General features: G+C 53.9%; 1 protein-coding gene across 1 annotated transcript; it reads right to left on the bottom strand.

Annotated features, from left to right (window-relative positions):
* Positions 1-804: 804 nt before the first annotated feature.
* C1QL1 (complement C1q like 1) lies at positions 805-22,231 on the bottom strand. Its single transcript, XM_077315112.1, has 2 exons — positions 21,307-22,231; positions 805-2,454 (listed from the first exon to the last, which is right to left on the bottom strand). Exons 1-2 carry the CDS (start codon positions 21,871-21,873, stop codon positions 2,275-2,277), a joined length of 747 nt encoding a protein of 248 aa, XP_077171227.1. The 5' UTR covers positions 21,874-22,231; the 3' UTR covers positions 805-2,274.
* Between the last annotated feature and the right edge of the window lie 3,740 nt (positions 22,232-25,971).

The following is a 25,971-nucleotide window of genomic DNA, read 5'->3' as shown; positions in this document are numbered from 1 at the left end:
CGCCAGCTGTGACCACATAGCAGTGCGCTCCTGGGACACACTCCGTCTGCAAGATTTCCATGCCAAGACCATCCAAAGCAACAAGGGCCCCGCACAGGACAATGTGGAATTCCTCATGCCTGCAAAGGACCCTCGAACAAACAAATCACAAAAAACGGCCCCTTGTCCTTGTTCATCTTCTTTCCTAGTTCATCTTTTTAGCCCGTAGTGCAGGAGTTTTTCAGACCTAACTTTGCCTCACAGGCATGTTCCAGGGTCAAGGAAATAGGAATAGGCCTACAAGTGTTCCCCAGAGCCGTTTTGGGTCAGGAAAATGGTATCAGAGGGAGGTTGCAGCTGCTTCTCCCCAGAAAACTCAGGAAACAAATTCACTTGCAACCGATATATTGTCTGAGTCAAAGTCAGGTCAAGATGTCCAGACACTCCCTGTTAAAAAGCAGGCATGACCCCGTTAAGCTAGACCTATTTAATCCCATGATGAGAGTGAAGTCATTTGCAAGAGGGGGGGGGGATTAGTCAAAAGACGGATTTCCTTGCTATGAATCTGAAGAACGTGTATGTGTGAATCTTCTTTTCCTGTCCTCCTGGACAAAAGGACCCAATCCCCACTGCAACAGAGCTAAAAACCCCAAACACCACAGGATCAGCCTGCAGAAGAAAAGACAGAGACTCAGGGAAGTTCACAGTTCTTATTAAGATCCATGGATTTTGCTTGGATATCTGTAATAAAAATCAGCTCCCCCCCCACCCTATTCCACAGGTCTCCCCCGCCCCTCCCCAGGAATCCTTGAAAAACTATCCCACTCCTGGATGCCAAATTAGGACGGGAGAGAAATTGAGGATGGTTACCCCCTAGGCCAGGAGCGGCCAAACTGTGGCTCTCCAGATGTCCATGGACTACCATTCCCAGGAGCCCCTGCCACCTGATGGACCCCTGGGAATTGTAGTCCATGGACATCTGGAGAGCCACAGTTGGGACAGCCCTTCTGTAGGAGAAAGCCAGAGTCGATCCTGTTCCATTGTGCTTCTCTCATGATATAAACATAGTATTTCCTGTAATGGGACCTACCTGAAGAATATACACATATATACTGTCCATATGTACACAAGTTGGGGGAATCTCTCTGTGGAAATAGGGTTACCTGTGATAATGTGGTGTGGAGGGTGTGTGAGTGCACTCCAGGAAATTCTTTGGGGGATGTTTGGGGTCACAGAGAATCTTGGGTCAATCTTCTTTTTGACCCACTGTAATTTGGTGGGTACCCTTTTGAAGGAGAAGTGGGGCCTTTACGAGATAACGGAAACTTGTTCAGGTAAACAACTGGGAAGGATGGCTTCTCATGCTCTAAGGTGTCACCTAGGTCTACAACGAGTCACAAGCGGGGGTCAGAGTCCTGGCATGACTGCATGCTGCGTTGGTTTGGTCAGTATTCTGCATTTTGACGTTGTGATGGACCAATGAGGGTCCCTAAAGATTCCGGGATAATCAAGGGACTGTTGACTTCTTCAGGACAGCAACCAAGGACTGGCCAGCGACTTCCGAAAAATTTGGCAACCCCCATGAAGGGAAGTCAAACCAACTCCGAAACTTCACAGGACTTTGCAAAGGCTGGGCTGTCAACATTTTTTTAAAAACTGAACACATAGATATTAATTGCATTTCAGACGATGAATTCCCCGCATTTCAAACGAGGATGGATTTAAGCATTAGTGCGCGTGACAGCACACAGAGACGGAAATCCCACATTCTGTCCTGAACTCGAGCAGATCTGAAACACCGGTGCTTTCGGGATGCAGGTTTAGCGACCCGGATTAAAATGTCCTCCTCTCGTTTCCCGCCAACAAGTCCCATGGGATAGAGATGTACGAATGCTTTCATGAAATGGCTGGCTCTCCGGATTCCACACCCCGCAACCTCTCCCCCCCCTCCCCTGGTCCCTTTAGCAAGGCTTTGACACCCTTCAGACCTCTTTGCATGAACAAACGTCCCTCCTGAAGGCTTCATGGCCAGCATCCCTCCAGCAGATGCCCGGAGAGAAGAATGGACAATGGGAATTGCTGTGATCTTGAATCACCTGTTGTTCATCCGCGGTGCACCCCCGGGAGGGGGCAAGGACAACAGCCCCCCAGTAACCGCATCTCCTGGCCGCTGGTGGAGGAGTCCAGCCATGCCCACGATGTTCCTTGGAAGAGGAGACAAGAGGGTTCCTCTGCCACCTTTGCCTTTTGTAGGACTCCATGGGGGGCTGGGAGGCCCGCCCACCTGGGCCGCCCTCAGTCTGAGTAGATGATGAAGCCAGAAAAGGTGCTATATTTGTTATTGTTGCCCCCGTGGGCTTTGCCCCCGTCCAGCTTGATGAACACCTCGTCCCCAGCGTCCAGGTGCAGGATGACGCTGTTGCTGGCGTAGTCGTAGTTCTGGTCGGCGTCTTGAGCGATGGCGCTGGCCCTCACCTGCAGCGGGAGAGGGCGGAGGCGGGTGGAGGAGCAAGACAGAGAGGGAGGGAGAGGGGGAGAGGACCGACAGGGACAGGGCAAAGCCGTCAGTGGCAGTCACCAAAGGGGGTCCACCTTCCTGCTTCTGCAGCTTTCCTGTCCAGAGTAAAGCCTCCAATGATTTTAGCGGCGTTCCCCTCCCCCGTTATTTGGCATCCAGGACAGACCTGGACCCCATCTTGCTTTGAATTCCAACCTTCTATTTGATTTATCATATGGTTTGTATAGTGTAGGACAGGGGTAGTCAAATTGCGGCCCTCCAGATGTCCATGGACTACAATTCCCATGAATTGGGAATTGTAGTTCATGGACATCTGGAGGGCCACAGTTTGACTACCGCTGGTGTAGGAGATCCAAGGATTGTCGGGCAGTTTTGGCTTGCCGGCAAAGAAAACTGCGCCTATTTTGGAGGGCCATACAATTGGTGTAGTGATTAAGAGTGGTGGTCTCTAATCTGGGGATCCGGGCTTGATTCCCCACTCCTCCTCCCCCATGTAGCTGGTTGGGTGACCTTGGGTTAGTCACATTTCTCTTAGAGCTCTCTCAGCCTCCCCTCCCTCCCAGGGTGTCTGTTGCAGGGAGAGGAAAGGGAAGGGGATTATAAGCCCCTTGGAGACAACTTTGGGCGGTGAAAAGCGGGGTACTAAAGACCAGCTCTTCTTCAGAATCTGCTTGTCTAAGGTAGAGAAGAAATCCTGCCCTAAAGGATTGGAAAAACAAATGAACCGTAACCGGTGTGGCAACAATATACCTGAAACTCCACCTCAGTAACATTCGTGCACCGAGATGGCTTTACTAACTTAGAATTTGTTCCCCGTGACTAACATAAGGAGTAGAGTCTTGTTACTTAAAAAAAACAACAATAACATTAAACGGAGAAGATTTCCCGAGAGATGCAGCGGATTCGGGGCATGTCCAGTCGCCCGCAGCCCAACCGCTGCCATAAAAATTCTGGGTTTCACATGCCGAAGTTCAGCCCGTGACTCTGTCCGGGGATGGCTGCTTTGTTGTTATTTTTAACCGTCACCATCTTCCCCCTTGTTGTTCTGCAAAAACAGGCAGAACCCCCGTGGCCGATTAACCTTCTGCCACAACGAATCTTCTGCACAAGGAGCCTTCTGCTCTTTCCGCCAGCGCACCTCCAAAAATGGGGATCAGACCTTCGCTGCCGCAGGTATCCCGTTGTGATTAAAAGCAAACAATGCCGTGGAATTTCAGGGCGGCTGATAGAAAGGGAGGCCCTGCCTTCGTATCCACCTCGGAGGGTGCTGGCCTCGGGCAGAAAGGAAGCGGAGGTTTCCAGCCTTTTGCTGTGCGGCTCAATGTCACTGCCTGGAGGTAGATGGTTGCGGTGGGGGGGTCCATCAGCCACCCAGTCTATGCATGAATAACACTGATCAGAGTTAGGACCCAGGCTAGAGAAGGAAGCTTGATAGAAGCAGGGGAAAACTTCCTGCCTTCTGGTGCCTCCTGAACCTATAGGACAGGAATGGCCAAAAGCTGGGTCTCCAGATGTCCGTGGCTCATGGTAACTGTAGTCCATGGACATCTGGAGAGCTGCAGTTTGCCCCCCCCACACTACAGAACCTCTGCTATATACATGAGAGCCAGTTTGGTGTGGTGGTGAAGAGAGGCAGCTTCTTCCCTAGAGAACTAGGTTCGATTCCCCCCCTCCTCATGCAGGCAGCTGGGTGACTTCGGGCCAGTCCCAGTTCTCTCAGAGCTCCCTCAGCCCCACCTCCTTGACAGGATGTCCATTGTGGGGAGAGGAAAGGTAGGCGATTGAAGGCCACTTTGAGACTCCTTGGGATAGTGAAGCAGACCATAATACTTACCCTGAATGTACTTTCAAGTGTCCCAAACCCTTCCCATACATTATCTCAGGGCAACCCTCACAAAATCCTTGTAGCTACTGTGACTGGATGTCTATTGATTTCATGGGCAAGGCAAAATTTGAACTCGAGACTATCATATAGAGCAGGGGTAGTCAAAACTGCGGCCCTCCAAATGTCTATGGACCACAATTCCCAGAAGCCCCTGCCAGCATTTGCTGGCAGGGGCTTCTGGGAATTGTGGTCCATGGACATCTGGAGGGCCGCAGTTTGACTACCCCTGATATAGAGGATGGAGCAGAGTTGTTTTCTGTTGCCTCAGAGGGTCAGACCAGAACTAATGGGTTGAAATGGATTCCAAAGAACTTTTGGCGAAACCTCCAGAAGAGGTTCCTCGCGGTTAGAGAGGTTCCTCAGTGGAACAGGCTCCCTCGGGAGGTGGTGGGTTCTCCTTCTGTGGAAGTTTTAAGCAGAGGCTGGAGAGCCATCTGACAGAGAGGCTGATTTTATGAACTTGGGCAGATGGTGAGTGGGTGGGCAGGAGGGATTGTGTCAGAGCTTGCTCTTGTGGCCCTTTCTAGCATGCCCAGGGAAATGCCAATTGCCACCTTGGGGTCAGGAGGTGAATTTCTTCCAGACCACTTTGAGACACTTGAGGCCTGCTGCATGACCTTGGGCCATCCCCAGTTCTCTCAGAGCATTCCCCACCCACCTACCTCACAGGGTGCTTGTTGTGGGGAGAGGAAGGGTAGGCGATTGTAAGCCGCTTTGAGACTCCTCCAGGTGGTAAAAAGCAAGGTACGCCCACCCCACACTTTTCCTTCTTCTTCTTCTTCTTCTTCTTCTTCTTCTTCTTCTTCTTCTTCTTCTTCTTCTTCTTCTTCTTCTTCTTCTTCTTCTTCTTCTTCTTCTTCTTCTTCTTCTTCTTCTCCTTCTCCTTCTCCTTCTCCTTCTCCTTCTCCTTCTCCTTCTCCTTCTCCTTCTCCTTCTCCTTCTCCTTCTCCTTCTCCTTCTCCTTCTCCTTCTCCTTCTTCCTCGTCACTGGGGGAGCGTCCCTTGCCTCTGCTCCGGCTTCCCAATCCACCCGGCATGGCGTGGTGTCCTCTGTTCTCGCTGTCATGTTCCCACGCCTTCCGGGTGTAAATGGAGGGTGCGGCGGCTGGTGTGTCAGGAGCAGATCTCTCCTTTTACGCACTCCTCTCCTCTCCTCTGGCCTCCTTGGTGGGTGTTAGACAGCGGGAAGGCAGGCGTCTTTGCCTCTCAAGAACTGCGGCCCACGTGAGCAGCTTCTCTCTCTCTCTCTCTTGAGAGAGGAAAAGAGCTCTTAATTAGGACTCCGTGTCTCCAGCCGAGGCGCAGCGGCTGGGTGCTCGCAAGCCCAAGGTGAAGGAGGCTGTCATTAGCCGCAGGATCCTGAAAATCCTGCTCTGTGCTCCCATCTCGCGCTCCACAGTGTGGCTGTTCTCCAGCCACCACCCGGGATGGGCCAGGGTCAGGGGCTTGACAGGGAAAGACCTGGAGGGGAGGGGCCCCAGGCGGGCATGTCCACAGCTCTGCTTCCCAGCCTGGTTCTGCACAATCGCACCACTTCTGGGGGTTCTCGAGGCCTGAAGAAGGTTTCGGGGGGTTTCCAACAGTAAAAAAAAAAGCTGAGAAAGGCTCTTCTATGTGCGCCAGAACCTGAACCTGTCATTTTGACAGGTGCAAGTTGGGGAGTGTACAGAATGCATCTTGTACAAGCTGGAGACAGCCTGACTCACCTGTACCTGCCTTCCAAGGTTGGCAAGGACTGATTTACAGAGTCTGCATTAGAAGCCCCCAAGAACATGCCCCCAGGAATGTGCTTTCTGGGGTCATGATAGGGTAAAGCAGGGGGCGGCCTTCACCCCGTGTACAGGAGGCTGGAGTTTCTGCCCCCCAACCAGCTGCTTGATCCTGCTCCTCTCCTTTCTCCCTCTGCACGGCATGTACATCTGTGGGGAGTGGGCTCCTCCATCACCGGACCGGAGGGAGCTTTCCCGATTGCCCCTCAGCCACGTCCATCTCTGCCATCAAAGAAGACGAGCAGGAACCGCATAGAGGGCCACGCCTGTGGGGGGGGGCTGCTGCTTGCAGGCGGGGGATTCGCCCGCTGAGCCGGAATGGCGGCTTGAACCTCCGTCTTTTAGCAATTAGAAATGGAATTAAGAAATACCCGGCGAGAGCTGTCACGACAAGACGCTTGACTGAGGATCCGGGACGGATCCAGACAGCCCCCTGTGCCGCGGCCGGCGCTATTTCTGTCCTCCCCATCGCTGTGTTGCTTCCCCAACTTCCCGCCTCCCCCAATGGGCCTCCTCGGCTGGGCTCGGCTCGGCTGGCTCATCCCCCGTGGCGGAGAGCGGCAGTTCCCGGCCTGTCACGGGGCCATTTATCTCCCCTCGTTAAGGAACTGCCTTGTCACAGCCCACGAGCCCGTTATGACACCGTCCTCTAACTAGCGGAGATAAATTGTCGCTCCGGAACGGGCCTCCTACCAGGTGGATTTCTTTCCAAGGTGAGTGTCAGGGAGATGGGCTTGAGGGTTAGTGGGGGCAAGTCGCTGATTGGGTTTGGGCAGGCGGAGGGTGCTAGGGAGAGGCTGGGTCCAAGGCAGCAGTGCTGCAGAGAGGGGCTGGGGCACACGCTTGCTGGGCAGGCCTTCCAGATGTGACTCCTCACCCAGATTCCAGATGTTTGGGAGCCATACTGTTGGAGACACGTGACTGGAACCTATAATTCCTTCCTTAGGGTCACAGGGCTGGAGAAGGGCAGAGGGTTACCTGCAGCAGCCCTGCAGTTGCCGGCCTTCCAGGCTGTGAGGAGTTTGTCCCTGCCTGCAGGGCATCACAGTGGGTCAATGCTGCCTACCGACAATGTGGGGCTTGCAGGAGACCCACAGCAGCCTCTGGGCCTCTTTTGCCCCGCTGTTCTGCCAGGCGGCGAAACAGAAAATCAGAAAACCTTCTCAAACCTGTGAGATGGTAGGATTATCTATTAATTTAGTTATTTACTAAATGTGTATATTGCCCTTCTCCACGCATGCTGAGCACAAAGCAGGTCCCATCCACGTACAGCCCCACCTGCGGCCCAGGATTTTAAGCCACGCGGCCAGGCACAAGAATAACCCACCGGCCAGGAGGCCCCCCACCCTTCCTGGATGTCGGAAGCGATCCTGTTTGAACCGGGAGCATTTCCAGCATTCCCAAACTGGGCATGACTCAACTTGGTGAGGATGAGTCCACTTTTGTAATAAGTTCTTATGCCTCCCCTCCCCTCTAATGAACTCCTGCTTGGGTCTCACTAGAGAGAGTGCGAGTTCAAATCCCCCCATTCAGTCATGGCACTGTTATGGCTTTGGCTGTGAGTCATCGGGGATGTCAGCAAAAGGGGCCAAGAGCTAATGGGGACCCTGGTGGGCGGCCGTGTTGGTCTGAAGCGACAGGACAAAGCCTGAGTCCAGGAGCAACTTTACGACCACCCCAGTTTAATTCCGGGCATAAACTTACAGGTGTATGAGCATCTTGAATGTGCTGTCTTCAGTTTGGAGATCAGAGAGCTGAGCCACGGTTAAAGAAGAAGAAGAAGAAGTTGGGGTTTTTGTACCCCCCTTTTCCCTACCCAAAGGAGTCTCCAAGCGAATTACAAACCCCTTTCCCTGCCCCTCTCCACCACAAACACCCTGTGAGGGAGGGGAGGCTGAGAGAGCTCCAGCAGGACTGTGACAGGTTTGTACGTGGAGGAGGAATGGGGAAGCAAACCCAGTTCTCCAGATGACAGTCCACCGTTCTTTAACCACTCCACCACGCAGGCCAAGGGCAGCCCGGGGAAGCCCTTCAGCGGCTGCCTTCGGGGAATCAGGCCCAGGGAAGGCAGCTTTGCGGCCGGTGGAAAGAGCAGCCGTGATTCTCCTGAGCTCTGCTTGTGCATTTGCAAATGAAGCCCCCCTAACAGAGGCCCTCCCTGCAAAGTCTTGGTGCTCTCATCCATGAGGAACTGAGTCCTGCAGCCTTGCCTGCAGGACATGTCGTGGCCTGGGGAAATGCAGAGGGCAACAGAGCAGCTCACTGCAAGGGCAAAGCCCTGATTCTCAGCGCTGAGAATTAAAAAACAGGCGGGAGGGGAGGGGGAGATGGCTCACGCAGAATGCCAAGAAGAGCCAGATCACTTCATCATAAAAGCACCCTGCGAAGAACTCGGAAATGAAGCAAACGTTTAAAAAAGAGCAAACAGAACACAAGTGGAATTAGGTGTAATTTCTTGAAAAGGAATTCCGTGCTTCAACCCTGGAAATTTACATCCCCCCCCCCCCCGAAATAAACAGCTAGTACTAATTTGGGAGGTTGTTGGAAGGATTTGGAAGGCAGGGATCTGAGAGTTACGGAGAAATCCAGAGGTTTCCCCCAAGGAATTTCACAATAATAGAACAGAACCCGTTTTGAAGCCGCTCGTATTTTCCGACGGCCAGTTCTGCAATATGGAAAAGGTGCTGCATTTGTAATATATATTCTTTTTGAACAAAGTTTGAGCCAGTGGCACTGTGAAGACCAACAGGGTTTCCTGATGGGTCTACGTGAAAGCTTACACCCCAAATTAAACATTCTTGGCTTTCAAAGTGCCACCGGACTGGTTCTGTGGCTTCAGACCAGCTTGGCCACCCACCGGAAACTACCTGCCTGCTGGTTTTGTCACGATATAAAAGAAACAGGGCAGGCTGGACCCACCCCTGGGAAGCCCAGGCAAACCGTGGGGGGCAGCCGGACTCCCTTGCCCGTGTGGGACTGTACTGGCATCCCTGAGCGTCCGGCTCGGGCCCTGCGAAAGCCATCAGAATTTCAAAACAAGCTGCAACCCCTGAATTTAATACTTTTGAAAGCTGACAGCAGGCCTTTTGGAATTGAAACGTCAGCTCTGCTGATGATCTCTTGGCGACCGTCAAGACCCCCAGTCTGCCCACGGGGACTCTAGCCGGCCTTTGCGGTTTCCAGCCGGGTGCCCGGCGGCTGCTGGTTAATTAACGCAGAGGACGGGAGTCAAAAGAACAGTGCGCTGTGTCGCTCCCTCCGAAGACAACCCGGTGGGCTGTGGCATGCGCCTGGCATGGCGTGCCTTGGCGAGATCGGTCCGGAGTCCCCTTCGGTGCGGGCAAAACCCACCCGGCCTGAGGGAGCCCATCTTATTGCGAGGCCCCCTCCTGCGAGCCACGAATCAGGCGGGTGACCTAGAAACGCAGGGGCAGGGCCTGCCTCTCGCTGCCACCGCTTCGATCCCCCCCCCCCGCGTGGCCACGGCTCCTCGGGAGAGATGGATTTGTGGCTGGAGGTGGCCAATTATTGTCAAGGCAGCACAATAGACTCAAAGTGATATTGACAACCGGAGGCCCAAATCCTTGCTCCCCCGCCGGCATGCGCGGCTCTGAGCGCCGCCAGGAGAGAATGCTAATCGCCCACAGCCGACCCCGGAGCACTGGGCGGGTCTCCCCGGGCGCTAGGAGGAGGGCTACGGCGAGCAGCTCCTTGGGGTGGGGACCCTGTTTCCAGGGGGTCCCATAAAACGGCATGCCAGCCAAGAGGTGGGCACCCCCCCACCACCACCACGATTATAACATTGCAGAGGATGCTGGGGGGGGGAGGGAGGGGCAGGCAGATCAGGCAGGCAGCAGAAAGCCGCAGGCGGATTCCCCAGGGCTTCCGGGCAGCCAAAATCTGATGGGAGCAGTTAGGCGTTTACCCTCCCAGTCAGTGGCTGGAAACTGATGGCGCCAGGGTTGCCAGCCTCCAGGTGAGACCTGGGGATCCGCTGGAATGAGAGCGCCTCTCCAGACCACAGAGATCAGTTCTCCTGGAAGAAAATGAATGATTTGGAGGGGGGACTCTGCACCCCACCAAGAGTCCCTGACCTTTCCTGGTTGCAGCCTCAGATCTCCAGGAGTTTCCCGGCATGGACTGGGCAACTGCCAATAGCCAGGGAGGACCCACAGTAACAGGGGAGGCTGAACTGCGGCTCTGCAGATGCCCATGGACTACAATTCCCATGAGCCCCTGCCAGCACGTGCCACAGTTTGGCCACCTTTGCCCTAGAAGTTGCACAGCTGCTGGGGGGGGGAGGTGGAATCCCAGATGTTTAATGCGCATGGATTGCAGTGTTATGCTAAGAGCGACAACTGCCTTTCCAGTGAGGCATGCACACTGGGCACTGCTGCTAGCACAAATGCCAGCACACTGGGGTGTACCGTAGTACACTGTCCCTGAGTGGGAAAGTGTTGGCAGAGCATGACTACATGAAGCAGGAGTGGAGCACCAGACTGCTTATTGTGAAGAGTAAAACAAGCTTTGTGTGGAAAGAGGAGAGAGATTCCTAACTGTCTAACTGTTGTCGGCAGTCATTCCTTCTGTTCTGGAGGCGAGCAGGGAGGAAGGGTGCTCAAGAAAGCAGGAGTCTCCTGCTGAGCCAATCAGGAAGCTGGAGGGGAATATTTGAAAATCACCAGGAAATTCCTGATCTAACTATGCTAATTGCACCTCTCCTCCGACGCCCCCTGCGGGACACTCATCCTATTCTGCTCAACCATGCACACTGCAGATCTTGCATGTTCCAACTAACAGGGGAGGGCATTGGGCTGGACTACCTGTGAGCTGTTGTCTACATGGCAGCTCTACTCTGCGCATCTTTAGGAGCCCCCAAGCCCTTCCTCCGCAGTCCAGGGACTGCCTGACGTTCACCGGCTGGGAGGGCTGAAGAGGCCGGGGACATATCCGGCGCATAGCTTCTTTCTTGCCCGTTAATTGTCACTCCTGTGCTAGAGGAGATCTCAGCCTCTCTCCTCAAGACGGGGGAACTGGGGACCGCTATCCCTGCGTCTACACAAGAGATTTAAATTCACCGAACGGCTCTTTCTTTCCCTTATGAAGCCGGGAGACAGCAAGTCTATAGAGCTCAGAAACCTCAATACCTTCACGAAAGAGCAGTTCCCGGGATCTTGAAGGGAGGGGGCCGTCAGAGTTACAAAATCAATACCCATCTGTCTTGCAATTTGTCCCAGTCACAGCAATTTGTCACGGGGAAAAGGCTGCAAATAAAAACGTTAGCGGGAGATGGGGTGACTCCTATTTGTTTAAGGTAGGGCCAGTTTGGAGTCCGCAAGGGGGGGGAGGGTCTTTTGGGACCTGGCCCCAAACCTGGTGGAGCCCTGCAGGACCTTAAGTGCTACCAGAGGGCTTGCAAGAAAGGTGTTTTGCCAGGAGGACGGATGAGGTGGGAAGGGGCCTTCAAAACCACTGGCCTCCCAATTAGAGCATCACCGGAATGATATGTCCGTCCCCCTCTCCCTCCCCCCAAAACAGGGATGAAGTAGGCAGCGAATGAACATGCTTACGTACTTCAAGGCTTTTAACGCGTATGTTCAATGTATTTTAACAATTGTTCACGATGATGCGTTTTATGTTGTTTTAACCGGGAGGGTCGGCATAAAACCAGAATCAATGATAAGTAAAATAATATGAGGTGGGCTGGGGAGTAAATCCTCTTGAAGCCCCCTCCCCCCTGCTCCTGGGTGCACCTGCCGAGAGCTCACCTGAACTGGCCTCCCATGCCGCTGCCGGCAGGGCCCTTGGGGCAGCAGAGAGCCGCAAAAGGAGTTCATGAGAAGGGTTGCAGCCTCTGAGAGGTGAGTTATTTCCCCCGGAGATGGAAAGAGCTCTGATCACCGGGAGACAGCAATTACATGGGACGTTGCCGGTCCCCAGCTGCCACGGCTGATTTACGGCCAGAACGATCGGGCATCTTTCATCCGGGGTGACCGGGGACAGGCGGAGGATGCAACGTCATTGGAGGGAGGAGAAGAAGAAGACCAGTTGGCTTGAGATACCCCGCAGCTCATTACCCCAAAGTGGCTGACAAACCCCTGTCCCTTCCTCTCCCCACAGCAGACACCCTGTGATGCAGCTGGGGCCGAGAGAGCTCTGAGAGAACTGATCTATAAGAACAGCTCTAAGAGAACCTTGACTAGCCCAAGCTTGCCCAGTTGGCTGCATTTGGAGGAGGAGTGTGGAATCAAACCTGGTTCTCCAGATTAGAGCTTGTTGCTTTTTAGCCACTGCCCCACACTGGGAATGAGCACTAATGCCAGTGTTGGTGGCCCTTAACAACTGGGGGGTGGGGGCACAGTACACCCACCTCCCCCTCCTCACACCATCTAAGCACCTTTTGCCCTCCAAGGAGTCTGAGCTTGAAGAGGCACTGGAGGAAATGTTTTGGTAACGTCCTCTGAGCACTTGACGTGCTTGATGTCTAAGTTAACTTCCACTCAGAGGTTTTTCACGGGAAATCTTACACCCCAAATTAAAATTCCTGGGTCTTAAAGGGATGGCTGGACTCAGACTTGGTTCTCACATCTGTTAACTCCTTTATTTGTGTGCTAATTTGCTGCTCTTCACAGGCCTTCAGGGAGCATTCCAATCTTAGCAGTATTTATCACTCGTTACTTATGCATGTTGATTCCAATCAGGCCTTCCTGGCAAATAATCTCCCCCTCAATGTTTTAGGAAGCGTGTTTCAATAGATGTGAAGAGGTGTGTCTGCACACAAAAGCATACACCCGGAATTACACTTTGCTGGTCTTCAAGGTGCCCCTGGGCTCAGACTTGGTCCTGTTGCTGAATATACCTAGGAAGGGTCAGAGATTTGGGGAGGCCAAATGCCCGACAGGACCCCTTCCTGGGAACAGCAGGAAGAGAAGAACTAACCAACGGTGTGGGGACAAGGTCTGTTCTGGGTGGTCTCACCTGGAGATAACTTGGCCAAAGAAGCTCTCACTCCATCTCTACGGCGTCCGTCCGCTGCCTTGTGGCTCGAACAAAGGGCAGGTAGGCCAGAAGACAGAGGCGGAAAATCCTCTCTCTCTCTCTCTCTCTCTCTCCTTGCAGGCGGAAAGAGGAGGCGATCGCTAGCCTGTCTGCTCCAGCAAGGATCTGGTTTGATTTCACTCGGTAAGGCTACCGCCTCGCTAACAATAACGTGCAGTGACACTGCAAATCCCATGTTTTAATTTCAGATCAAAGTCTACAAACTTCAGACTGCATTCCCTGTTGCAGGCATGGAAGCAGGGGGGGATCTAACCTCACTCCATGCTCTGTAACTCAAACCGCTACTCTGCTAATATCAACTTAAATTGCTTAAATATTCATCTGCGGTTCAAGACAACGTTTAACGTCTGTTTAAAACTGGCACTTCTAACCAGAGACCTTGTTGTTTGATCCTTGGATATTTCCACCTTAGGCATTTTGTTTTAGGAACAGCCTCAGTTTTTTCCTAGGAAGGAAGTTTGAGGCCGGGGCACCTTTAAGACCAACAAAGTTTGATTCTGGGTAGAAGCTTCCGTGCGCCCAAAGTATGAATCTAATGCTGCCTGGAAGAGAAACAGAATTCGATTCTGCACCAACATGGCTCCCCCCCACCTGAATTTGTTCGCAAGGTTATTACAGATTCTTCATTCATTGAGCAGCTAACCCACAGAGATTATGGGGTCTCCTGTTATTTTTCAGACTCAGTTTGAAGCAATTTTGGGTTTTTTTTTTTTTTGCCGAGAACCATATTTCCGCTTTCATATGCTCAGAGCTGGCTTGCAAAGCTTTATTGATATAGCAATCAGGCAGAGCGGCTGGGTCAGGGATGTGGTGGTAATCCCGGATTCTTTTTAAAGCCCCCTGGCTTGCAAATAGGAACCGAGATCAGGAAATGGATAATTGAAGGGCCAATTACCCTAATGAGGGGTGCAGGGGGACAGACACTCTGATTTCTGTGCCGGTTTGTAAATGGGGATTCTTTTTGGGGTTTAAGGTTCTGTTGCTGCACGCAAATCTAAAAGCGAACACAATTTCATTCTGAAAAGATAGATTCAAGTGGGCGGCCGTGTTGGTCTGAAGCAGCACAACAAAACAAAATCAGAGTCCAGCAGGGGCACCTTGAAGACCAACTAAGATTTATTCAAGGCGTTGAGCTTTCGAGTGCTTGCACTCGAAAGCTCACGCCTTGAATAAATCTTAGTTGGTCTTCAAGGTGCCCCTGCTGGACTCTGATTTTGTTTTGTTGTACAATTTCATTCCACAACAAGCCCTCTCACCCGCTTCTGCAGGAACTATCAGTAAATCTATGCTGGCTATGAAATCGGTTTATATAGGGGGGGGGGCTGGAGGGACCCAATTAGCAGGTTCAAAAGGCCATTAAATGCAGCCAGAACTCTAATGACATAAAATTCATATTTCATCAGAAAAAAGTGCAGACCACTGGATAGGTCATTTGAAGCTGGTTATCACACATTTCCAGGAGCCAGTTTTCCTTAGCTAAATATCCTCTACCTCCTTCCTGGGTTGAACTGTAATTTAGGACTTGTTATCTTGCGATAATTGTGACCCCCCCCCCACAATTTGTTTGTTTTCCAGGCCCCTGCATGAAATGACTGTATGGTAAAGATCCATGCAAAGCATCCAAAGAAACCCAGAAAGCTTCTGCTAGAGTAAAATTCTGCTAGCTGCGATTGGATCCTCATTTCACGCTAGTGGCAGACGTCTGGAAGAATGGTACAGGACAGGTCTGTAATTCCGGTCAGTTTTGACCCAAATTACAGTGGTTGGGAGAGCTTCGTAGCTACGCAATTAGCAAACGTGAAGTAGGGAGCCACAGGGACCTCTGGGTCAGGGGAAAAGCCCAGCCTGGGACTTGAAGATGCAAGAGCAGGCCCAGCTGGAGGGGGCGTGTGTGTATGCCCTTCCGGGCAAGCTGCCAACTCGATGAAACTTAAAAAATACTGGAATATGGAAGGTTTGCGGTGGGCATGCTTCAACAGCATATATGAAGAGCATCCTGCAGGGGGCAGTGGAGGAGATGTGCATTTAGCATAGTGAGGCCAGAAACTTCCAGATATTTTTCAAATTATCACCCCAGCATGCGGGCTGGCTCTGTTGAAGTCTTCCTGCTCCTCCGAGCTCACTTCCTCTCTGCCTGCCTCCACAACTGACTGACTGACTGTGGGGCGACAGTTATAACAGTTAGTTAGGCCTCTCCCTCTCCTTGCTCTACACAGCTGTTTCTCTTTATGATAGAGCTGTTTTATTCTTTTACGCAGTCTGCTGCTTTATTCCCCTTTGCAAACAAATAAGGAACATTCCTAACACCCAGCAGGGGTGGGGGGTGGGGACTTCTCAGAACTATCTGTGCCCGGGTTATTAGGGACCCTGGCCCATGAAATCCAGAGCAAGGGAGCAGGAGGCCAAAACCTCCTTCCCCAGGAGGGATTCTCTACCCCAGCGACCTCCGGGCTCTGCTCTCTTCTAAGGATACCCAACACATCCCTCCCAATGCAAAACGGACAAGGGAAAATGGCAGAGGGGAGAAAAATACATTTGCAGATTGGGGAGTTATGAAATATTCAAAGTCACCGAGCCTGATGGCCTTTGAGATTTTTCCTCTCTGCCAAACGATTCACGAAGGTTCACGAAGATGTATCTTTAACCAGCCTTCTCTCTTTCTCTCACACCTGAAGAAAATTCAAGTGCGACATTCAAGGTGACAAGAGCATCCCCAATTAAAAGTTGACAATCCGCTCTCTAAATCACCTGCAGGTTCTTTCAAGGGAAGGGCCGGAGTAGATGGAAGATGCACAAACAGAGACATTTCGCCGTCGTGTTTTGAGAACGGGCCTTGGGTAGCCTCTGGACCGGGAATCCTGATGGCATTTCTATAACACTTCCCAAAGTTGTTAGGATTTATCGGACGGCACGTGTGTCGTGTGGCCAGGAGAGCCTGGGGTTGTCTGGCCGCCAGGTGAGAGGAGTTCGGAGGGGGTTTGCCCTTGCCTGCCTCCATGTCATGACCCTCCGAGGTCTCCCACCCAAATACTAGTCAAAGACAACCAGGATCCGACAGGATGCGTCACACTTCTGAAGCGAGTTGTGCAGAAAGGGAGGGGAAGGGATTCCCGGCTGTGCCTGTAACTCACGTCTCTTTCCCTCACTGCCTGTGGCCACCCCTCTCTCAGCCAGAGCGATCCCGCGTCCACATGGTGATCTCCAGTTGTCAAGATCCTGGGGGCAAAGACCTGCCTCAGTCTCTGGCCTGGGATATTATTTGCCAGGTGGCATCTTTGTGCCCTGAAAAATGCCCATGCATTGGCACACACAAGACCTCTGTTAAAGGGGAGGGACGGCAGCTGTAGCTTTTCACAGCATGGGAGTCAACCTTCTGTTAAGAGGATGGGGTTTTTGTGGTGACCCTTCAAGGCAGTTGGCAACCTACTCTGGTCTTCCCTTGTAGCTTTGGAGTGGCTACAGTTTACACACATGCAAGGCAGTTCTGCTGTAAGCAAAAGCCACACGGGAGTGGGAGGCACCCGTGCACCCACCCACCCTCCTTTTTTGCTCCTAGAACACAATAGTTTAGCATCTGTGTGAAGAAGGAAGTCTTGGGTGGAAATTAAACCTAATCTATTGGGGAGGGGAGGAGCAGATTCAGTGAACTTAATCATTCCGGTGGGTGGCCACGTTGGCCTGAAGCAGCAGAACAAGGTCTGAGTCCAGGGGCACCTTGAAGACCCACCAAGTGTCCTTCTGGATCTCAGCAGAACAAATTCTGAGCCCACTGGCACCGGATAGCAATTGATTGTGCATCTGCTCATTCTTCTCCTATGCAGACCCCTTGATTGGATCCATAAGGTTTCTGCTGCAATTCAGTCTCAAGCGAATACAAACCCATCCTAATTTGGTGATTTTTCCCCCCTATTTATCTTTGGAATTTCTTAGCCATTTTCATTCAGCTGCATTTTAATTTACTCTCACACTTCTTAGGGACTGATTATTTCCATTTCATGGCATTGTATGTGAACAAGTGTGTGTGCACACAGAAATTCATACCTTGAATAAACCTTTGTTGGTCTTAAAGGTGTACTGGACTCAAAATTGTTCTGCTGCTTCGGTCCAACACGGCTGCTCACCTGAATATATCTTCTGGGTCTCAGCTTCTGTGTGCATGCAACAAAACTGAATTCTAGGCCTACGCTTTCTTGTACACAAACACGAATGAACCTTTGTGGGCACTGGACTCAAACTTTGTTCAGTAACAAGAAGGAATTCTCTGCAGTTACTAGAGGGAAGTCTTCACTTCAGCATGCTCTACCCAGAAGCCTGCCTTGAAACGGAGACCCCAGCCCGCCCTGCAAGACAAGCTGTAAGAGTGAAATGGGCCGACTGTCTCCCTCTCGCCACATTTCTACTTCTTCTCTCTGGGATCTGAGACCGGCTGGAGCCCCTGCCGTTTCTCCTTCGTGAAATTGAGGTCTGCAAAGCTTCCATAAGGTGGCTGAAATCGGAGACGTAATAGCAGGGTGTTGCAGGAAGACCAGACGGAAGGGAGGACATCCCGACGGGAACGAACCTTTTAGGCCTGCCTGAACCTGGCTTTTAAGAAGAGATTTGGCAGGCGGCAGGAGAGGCGAATTCTCCTCTTTTCTCTCTGTCTTCCTTGACGTTAGAAATGAAAGAAACCTTTCAGAGTCAGTAAATAGTCGCGGGTGGACAGCTGCGAAGACAGCCGTGATCCGTATTCCCGAGGTGGAACGGAGAGCTACTAGGAATGTCTCCTTTGTGATAGGCCAGCTGGCAACCCTACAGCAGCCTGATGGGCAGGGGTGCAATCCTCACCCCCTCCCCAACTTCCATGAAAGGGACCCTGACCTGGGCAGCCTGGGAAAGCCCGACCCTGTCAAATTGCAGCAGCTAAGCAGGGTCGACCCTGAGTAGTATTTGGATGGGAGACCTCCAAGGATTTGGGTTGCAGTTCCCCCAAGGAACACTAGAGGTCACTACACAGCAGCAGGCCATGGCAAAGCCGCCTTCAGCATCCCTTGCCTGAATCTCCTCCAGGCACTTGGGCATGGAATTGGGATCACTGTGGGTGGGCAGGTAGTTGTGAGTGTCCTGCATTGTGCACGGGGTTGGACTAGATGACCTTGGAGGTCCCTTCCAACTCTAGGATTCTATGCCCGCCTGGCTACACGACGCACACGCCGTACGATAAAAAAGGATGCGTGTGGCTTTTTTATTCCTCATGTCGTCGTTAAGCGACTGGAGGTCTTTCTGACCGGGATGGTCGTGCTCAGCCTCTGGGAGGCTTGTTGTGGTGAAAAGAGCTGGAGGCACGGTGGAGAAAATTCAGGGCCACCCCAAGCTGCTGAGACTTTCTCGGAAGACTTCCAACGAGATGCTGAAGCCAGGCCCGGCCTTTTTACCAGTCCGGGGGCAAAACCTCAAGGAAAAACCTCAAGGTAACCTGGTCCAAGTATACTTCCCATTCTCCTCGTGTCCTTCCTGGGTCTGCCATGAGGACAGCCCTCACCAAAGCCGAATTCCAGTCTTAAGCCCTCAGGGGCCCACTTGGGGCCAAGAACCCCAGACTTCCCAGCCTGAAACAGCCTGCAGGAGTCACTCTTTGTCCTTCCGGGGAAACTTAACACGTCCTGGGAGACCGACCCTCAGTGGTTAACTATCTATGCCTAACAGAGTATGCCCTGAGAAACCAATCTAGCACTTCCGGGGGCTGCACCAGTGAGGAGGAGGAGGAGAAGGAGAAGAAGGGGGAGAAGAGTTGGTTCTTTATATCCCACTTTCTACTCTCCGAAGGAGTCTCAGAGCAGCTTACAAAAACCTTTCCCTTCCTCCCCATGACCTGCGAGGGAGGCGAGGCTGAGAGAGCTTTGGGAGAAGGGTGCCTGGCCCAAGGTCACCCAGCAGGATTCCGTGGCAGACGGGTGGATTCGACCTCTGGCCTCCCAGATCCCCTTCTAGCCCTGACCCCCACGCTGGCTCTCTCAGGGAGCTCCCAATGGACAGCTCCAGCGGGGGAAGAGAGCCGCGGAGCAGAAGAAGCCGGAAGGACTCAGAAGCTGCCTCTTCTGCCCTGCTGCAGAAATCCTGCTTGGGTCCTGATGGGTTGCGATGATTGCTCAGAGGCAGCGTTTCTCACATGTTCAGAGGCCCTCTCGTTCCCTCCTACCACCAGAGGCTGAGGGCCAACCAGGCTCCCCCCTCCCTCATCCATGCAACCTTTGGCTATTCGTGCATATTGAAGCTACGGTGGTGGAGACTCAGAGCACTCAATGCCACACACTAAGAGGCAAAAGGAAGCATGACCTTCAAGGAAAGATCCCCCCCTCCCTCCCCCCCGTTTCTTGAATGCTTTGTGCTCTTCAACTCCAGAAAAGGGGAAACAATGACTCTCTTCTATTTGTGGACGGCAGCCCTTGAAGGCCCTGGCCTGTGTTTCTGTGGAAACTTGAAACCGGGATAAGCCACACAATAGACGAGGGTGCCTCTCACGCACACCTGCACTTTGCCTGATGCTCAAGATCATGTTAGACGGAGGAGCCGTCTCTTAATGCAGCCCCCCCCCCCCCGCCACACTCACGGGGAGGCGAAGGAGGAGGCTTTTCTCACCCACTTCGTGCTGCGGCCCCCCGACTGAAGCCGGGCTGGGAACAGAGGCCGGCCCTTCCTTCGGAGCTCCAAGGGGCAGCCCTCGATGGGCGGGTGGGTGGGTGGGAGCCTCCTGGCCTGGAACGCAGCCACGGAGGGGAAGCGCCCGGACAAAAGGAGACAGAGATGGATCTGCCAGTGGGAGCCACTTGAAAAGCCCTTCTGCGGAGGTCAGGCTCAATTATGAAATTCAATTAGAAAGCATCAAGGCTCCGTTGCCGGTTCCCTCTGGCAGGATTAGCTGGCACTCTCACAAAGGGGCAGTTTGATTAAGAAGGTGATGGTGGGGTGGGCAGAGGAAGAGGAGGAGGAGGAGGAGGAGGAAGAAGAGAAGAGGGTAGTTCCCAGTTTGGCCCAGCTCTTTCCCTCTCCCAGCAATCCTTTTTTATCTTTAAATGGCCTGAAACAGTTTCTAGTTTTCGGCCGTTGTCCTTGCCCAATGCAGCCCTGCTTCCAAATAACCCACAAAATGTCAAAAGACCTATCAACAGTTCCCAAAGATCTGAAAGCATTTTTAAGACCCTGGCGCTGACCTCTGCCCCTTGGTGTCCCCAGTTCTATTTCCCCCAATTTTGATGAAAGAATCCTGAACATGCAATGGAAGACACAATGGAAGGGGGTGCAGACGGATCCCCACCAGGAGGGGGTCCAAGTGGATTTCTCTCAGTAGAAGGCCCTGAGCTGGAGGACGCAGACCGGCCTGATCTCCTCAGATCTGAATCTATGCAGGGCTGGCCTCTGGCCGGCCTCAGCAGACCACCTCTGACCGGGTCTATGGCAAACAGCTTCAACTCGATGGCTCTTCCGGAGTGAGGCTGGCTTCTGGCAGGCCCCCCCTCCCACCAGCAGGCAGAGCCAGGGGGGGAGCAGAGCACCTCTGCCCAGAGTGGAAGCCGAGGGGCTCTTGCTGACACCCCTGTCCCCAAGAGTGGAGGGAGGGGAAAACACACCGCCTAGGAAAGGCGCTCCAAGGGGCTCCTTGGATGGGAGGGAGCTGCAAGTGCCTGTCCATGTGGGTCCTGGCTCCCCATAGCTGGGGGGGGGGGAAGGAAGTTGTCACAAAATGAGCCCTAGGGTAACAATGGCCAACCTTCATTCTTGAACAAGGGGAAAGGAAGGAGGGACTGAGAGAAAGAGGAATGAATGAATGAATGAATGAATGAAGGAAGGAAGGAAGGAAGGAAGGAAGGAAGGAAGGAAGGAAGGAAGGTAGGTATCTTTTCCTCTCCCTTGACCCAGCGTCTCCCCCCAAACCCCCAGGGACCGACAAAGAGTTCTGTTCCCTTCCCTCTCCCATGCTCGCTGGAAGGCCGCCTCTCGCCCGCCGGTCCGTCTGCCATTTCGCCCGGCCGGTGTTGGCGCCGGTGTTGGCGCCGGGCGGGCGGGCGCGCTGTCGAGGGTGCCGTCGATGCTCCCCGCCTCCCTGCCCGCCGGCGTACCTGGCCGTTCTTGCAGAGGTCTGCCCACATGGAGGTGCCGTCGCCGCCGCGCATGAGGACGTGGTAGGCGAAGAAGTAGGTGCCGGGGACGGCGCAGGTGAACTTGCCGGTGGCCGCCTCGTAGTTGTTGCCCAGGTTGGTGACCACGTCGTCGAACTTGAGCACCTCGTAGCCCTCGTGCGGGTTCTTGAGGCCGGCGTAGAAGGCCACGCGAGGCACCGTGCTGTAGGTGGCCGCGCTGATGGCCCCGCTGGCCAGCGCCGGGCCCGGCAGCCCCGGGGGTCCGGCCTGCCCGGGGGGCCCCTTCTCGCCCGGCGGCCCCGCGGGTCCCGGCGGCCCCGGCTCCCCCGGCGGCCCCGGCTTTCCCGGGCGGCCCGGCTTGCCCTGCGGGCCCTGGAGCAGCGTGGAGGGCGGGGGCGGCGGCGGCGGCGGGGCGTCGCTGGTGGGGGGCGCGCCGGGGGCGTAGGGCTGGCAGACCATGCGGCAGGCGCCCAGCATCTCGTAGCGCCCGTCCAGCCCGCCCGAGCTGACCAGCACCGGGATGAGCACCACGAGCAGCAGCAGCATCACCACCCCGACGGCGGCCGCCACCAAAGTCTTCTTGCCCGGGCTGAGCCGCGGCAGGGGCTGGACGCGCTGCCTCCCCGCGCCGGGAATGGTGGCGGAGGGGCCGGCTCGCCGCGTGCAGAAGAAAGAAAGGCAAGCTAAGGAGGCGCCGCGACGGGGCGGGCGGCCCACCGGCGCCCGGCAGCCCTTGCCTGGAGCCCGGCCGCTCCCACGGGGCGGAGAAGGGGCGCGGGCGCCGCCGGGGAGCGCTGGAGCCCGGCTGCTCTTGTCTCCGCGCGGTGGGCTCCGAGCGGCTTCGCGAGAGCCTGGCGTCGATTTGCGCCCCCCCTCCCGCGGTGCGCTCTTCCCCCCTTCCTGGCTCGGCCCTCCTCAAAAGAAGAGGCAGTCTGGAAGGCAGGCAGGCAGGGAGGGAGCGAGGCAGGCAGGGAGGGAGGGAGGGAGGGAGGGGAGGCGTCGACGGGTTGCTTTTCGCCCCCTTTCCCTGGGGGAGGCCGCCGCGCTTGAGGGGGCGAGGGGCGGGCGCCCGCGAGGCAGCCAGTTGGGGATCCCGGACGCCCCCCGAGGCTCCTCTGCCCAAGGCGCGGGGTGCGCGACGTCCGGGAGCTGTCCGCCGACTGCTGGTGCTGAAAAGGAGCCGCTCCGCGTCTGGGGCGCCCAAGGGAGCCGGCTTGGCAGGCGCGGCTGGGGGTGGAGTTTGGGGCCAGGTGGGACTCACCTGCGTCCCTCTGGAGCGCCCCTCGCCCGTTCTGTGCTTGGGCGTCCCCGGGGCTTTGAAGGGCTCCGCCAGGCAGAGAAGGAACTGGAACAAGTTTCTTTGGCTCACCCAGTGACTTTCGGGAAAAAAGAGTCGCCAGGACCCCTAACGGGTCTGGACCCCGTTTAAGCCTCTCTGGAAAGTTTGCTTCTGCCTCATGAGTCCCCAGGCTTGGTGGTCTGGAAGGAAGCTATTGGGAAGATGCCGGGACCACAGACCCTAAGGGATGAGTCCTGGAAGGAAGATGCCCGCCCCGAAAAACCTCTGAGTAAGGCCCGGCTGGATCAGTGGGTGTTCAGGTGTCCTTTGTCAGCCAGAAGCCCTGAAAGAAAGACATTTAGATCCAGCCTTTTAGAACACCCAGGGAGGGGTGATAACCAGAAAGCCGGGAACTCTTAATTTTAAAGACTTTCCTTTTTTTGAGAGCCAGACTGGTGTAGTGGTTAAAGGGCGGTGGACTCTAATCCGGAGAACTGGGTTGGATGCCCTGCTCCTCCTTGACATGTAGCCCACTGGGTGACCTTGGGCCAGTCACAGTTCTCTCAGAGCTCTCTCAGCCCCTTCACCACCCAGAGTGTCTGTTGTGGGGAGAGGTAGGTAAAGGGGCTTGTAAGACATTTTGGGAATCCTTCAGGCAGTGAAAAGCAAGGTATAAATAAACCAGTTTATTTTCCCTTCAGCACTGTTGATTAGATTTTCTGGCTGCATAGGTTTAGGATTATTTTTTTAAGTGTTATTTAAGAAAATAGCTGTCCTTGGATATTTTCATGCTGGATTGGACTGCAAAAGTGGATAAGTTGTTTGGTTATTATTGGCTGCAACAGCTAACAATGGAGCCTCCATGTACAAAGGCAGGATACCTCTTATGTCCAGAAGACGAGGTCCCCATCTCCCATCTGTGGGTTTCTTGTGGCTCAGAATGCTGGAGTGGATCGAACTCCTGCCTGATGCAGCAAGAACTTTCTGAAGGCCATTTGGGAGAGATGGGCAGCAAGCAGAAAACCTCCCTTTACAGTAAAAGAGGGAGCAAAAAACAGCCTCGTGTTATTCTGACAGGGAGGGATATTTCACAGGGAGACCTTTCCAGGGAGGGAAGACAGAGGCGCTGAATCCAGCAGTCCTTGTTGCCGTGGGGCAGATCCCCGATTTGCAGGCTAAGAAATTATTTGGGGGGGCGGGGGTGGCAGGCAGGAGTCCTGATCCATCATACAAGCAGGGTGCCGGGGGAGGAGAGAGGGGGAGGGGAGAGAGAGAGAGAGAGAGAGAGAGAGAGAGAGAGAGAGAGAGAGAGAGAGGCAACATATTTCTGCTATCCTTTGGAATAGGATCCAGTGATGTCTACAGCTCTTGCTTGGTTATCATCTCTGATCTCTTGCCTTCGTTGGTTGATCTCCCCTGACTGGGCTGTCAACCCAGGATGACTCCACAACCCTCCCCACTCCCCACCCACCCCCTACGGACTTGCATTCTTTGCTGACTGGAGGAGAGCAGTTTGAATGATAGGGAAGGATGGCTCGAAGGGGCAGCGTTAGGGAGAGAGTAGATCTGGCAAGGGGATGGTTAAGCCTCCCCCTTTCTTCTCCTTCCTCCCCCCTCCGACAGCCTGCCTTTCCGTTGTTTTTCTCCTTTCCCGTGACCTCTTCACTCTCTTTTTGTCAAGACGCTCTGGTTTCCTTGCATAAAGCGCCTTCATTTGCACACACTGACACAAATCTCAATCAATTTGTCAAACAAGTTTGCTACAATCCTGCATTTAAAGGATCCTTTTAAGAACCTTTATTTTGGGGGGTGGGGGGAGGTCAAGGCAACCTGTATCAGCTCTGAAGCAAGGGTCCTCCAAATTCTTCCCAAGTTTGCATCCCTGTTCCAGCCTCCTAACATAAGAGGGGTGCCTTAAGAATATTCAGGGGAAAGGGATGTCAATCCAATCTTTCAGGCTCTCTGGAAAAGTGAGCAGAGACTCCCGAAAGCTCCTCCCCTGCCCCAAATTGGGTTAGTCTTGAAGGGGCTCCTGGACTCTGCCTCTTTTCTCCTGCTGCAGACGGACTGACACGACCACCCATCTTTATCTGCATTCATTTCGATGGCGTAAACGTCTGTGCGGAAGATTGCTGTGAGAAGCGACACCACGGCTTTTTGGATTTCACCACATGGCGACATCACACCGACCAAACCGCAAAGCAATTTGCAACGTACACAAACACACACACACAGAGCTTCCCCTTACTGTACAGACACCAGCTCACCCAATCTTGCCGGATCTCAGAGGCTCAGGATCCCCGTCTGGATAAAGTCAGGCGAGACAAGCGATTGGAGGACAAATCCATATGCAGATGTCACAGGAGTGGCTTCCACGTAGTGACCGTTCACACGGGCCTTTCCGTACCACTGCAGATACATCCGTGTGGTGCTCGACCTTCCCCTCTTACCTTGGCTCCCTTGCCGCCCCAGGTCACCGGAGGGCAGTTGCTTAGCATAGTGGTCAAGAGCAGTGGCATCTGATCTCATTTGATTCCCCACAGGCAACCTAGCTGGGTTCTTCCAGAGCTCTCTCATTGGTCCGATCCAGTAGGCCTACTCTGAAATTGTTACGAGGGAAGGCCTCAGCCTCTATGCCCTGATGTTGACCTTTCAGAGGATCTAGTTGTTGGGTGAGACAGGAGGTTGGACTAAATGACTGGTTGGACTGGTCTGATTCAGCAAGGCTCTTTTTGTGTTCTTATGAAGGCCTTGGCCTCTCTGCCTTATTGTTGGCCCTCCAGAGGAACTTGTTGGCCACTCTGTGAGGTGGGATGCTGGACTAGGAGGACCCCCTGGTCTGACCCAGCAGGGCCCTTCTGATGTCCTTATGAAGGCCTTGGCCTGCTATTGCCCCTCCGGAGGAACTGGTTGGCCGTTGTGTAGGCCAGGAGGCCGGGCTAGATTCGCCTAACCCAGCAGGGCTCTTCCGATGTTCAGCTTGCAGGGCCCATGCAGATCCACCCTGCTGAGCCCCAGAGACGGCTGGTATCTTCCAGAATCCCACACGGGCCTCTGGAATGGATTCCGGAAGAGGGGGAGGAGGTGTTTCCCACCCTTCTCTTGCCTGAATAAAGATGGCTAAGAAAAGCTAATGTGAGACACGTGAGTTAAAGCTCGTGTGGCCAAACCTCCTCCCCAATGGCAAAGCAATGCACAGCAGAAGTAGCCCGACTACCCCGGCAGTACCCAGTCAAGCCCTTCCAATAAGGAATGACGCATGTTCTGTTTCAAAGCACGGGGCGAAGGGCTTTAGCAGGAATATCCCGCCTCTCAGCTTGAGCCCCTGAATCCACAACAGGTTTTCCGCTCCGATTAAGCCCCTG

The sequence above is a fragment of the Paroedura picta genome, chromosome 16 (genome assembly GCF_049243985.1).
Source record: "Paroedura picta isolate Pp20150507F chromosome 16, Ppicta_v3.0, whole genome shotgun sequence".
NCBI lineage: Eukaryota > Metazoa > Chordata > Lepidosauria > Squamata > Gekkonidae > Paroedura > Paroedura picta.
This window is presented reverse-complemented; position numbering and strand designations above follow the sequence as displayed.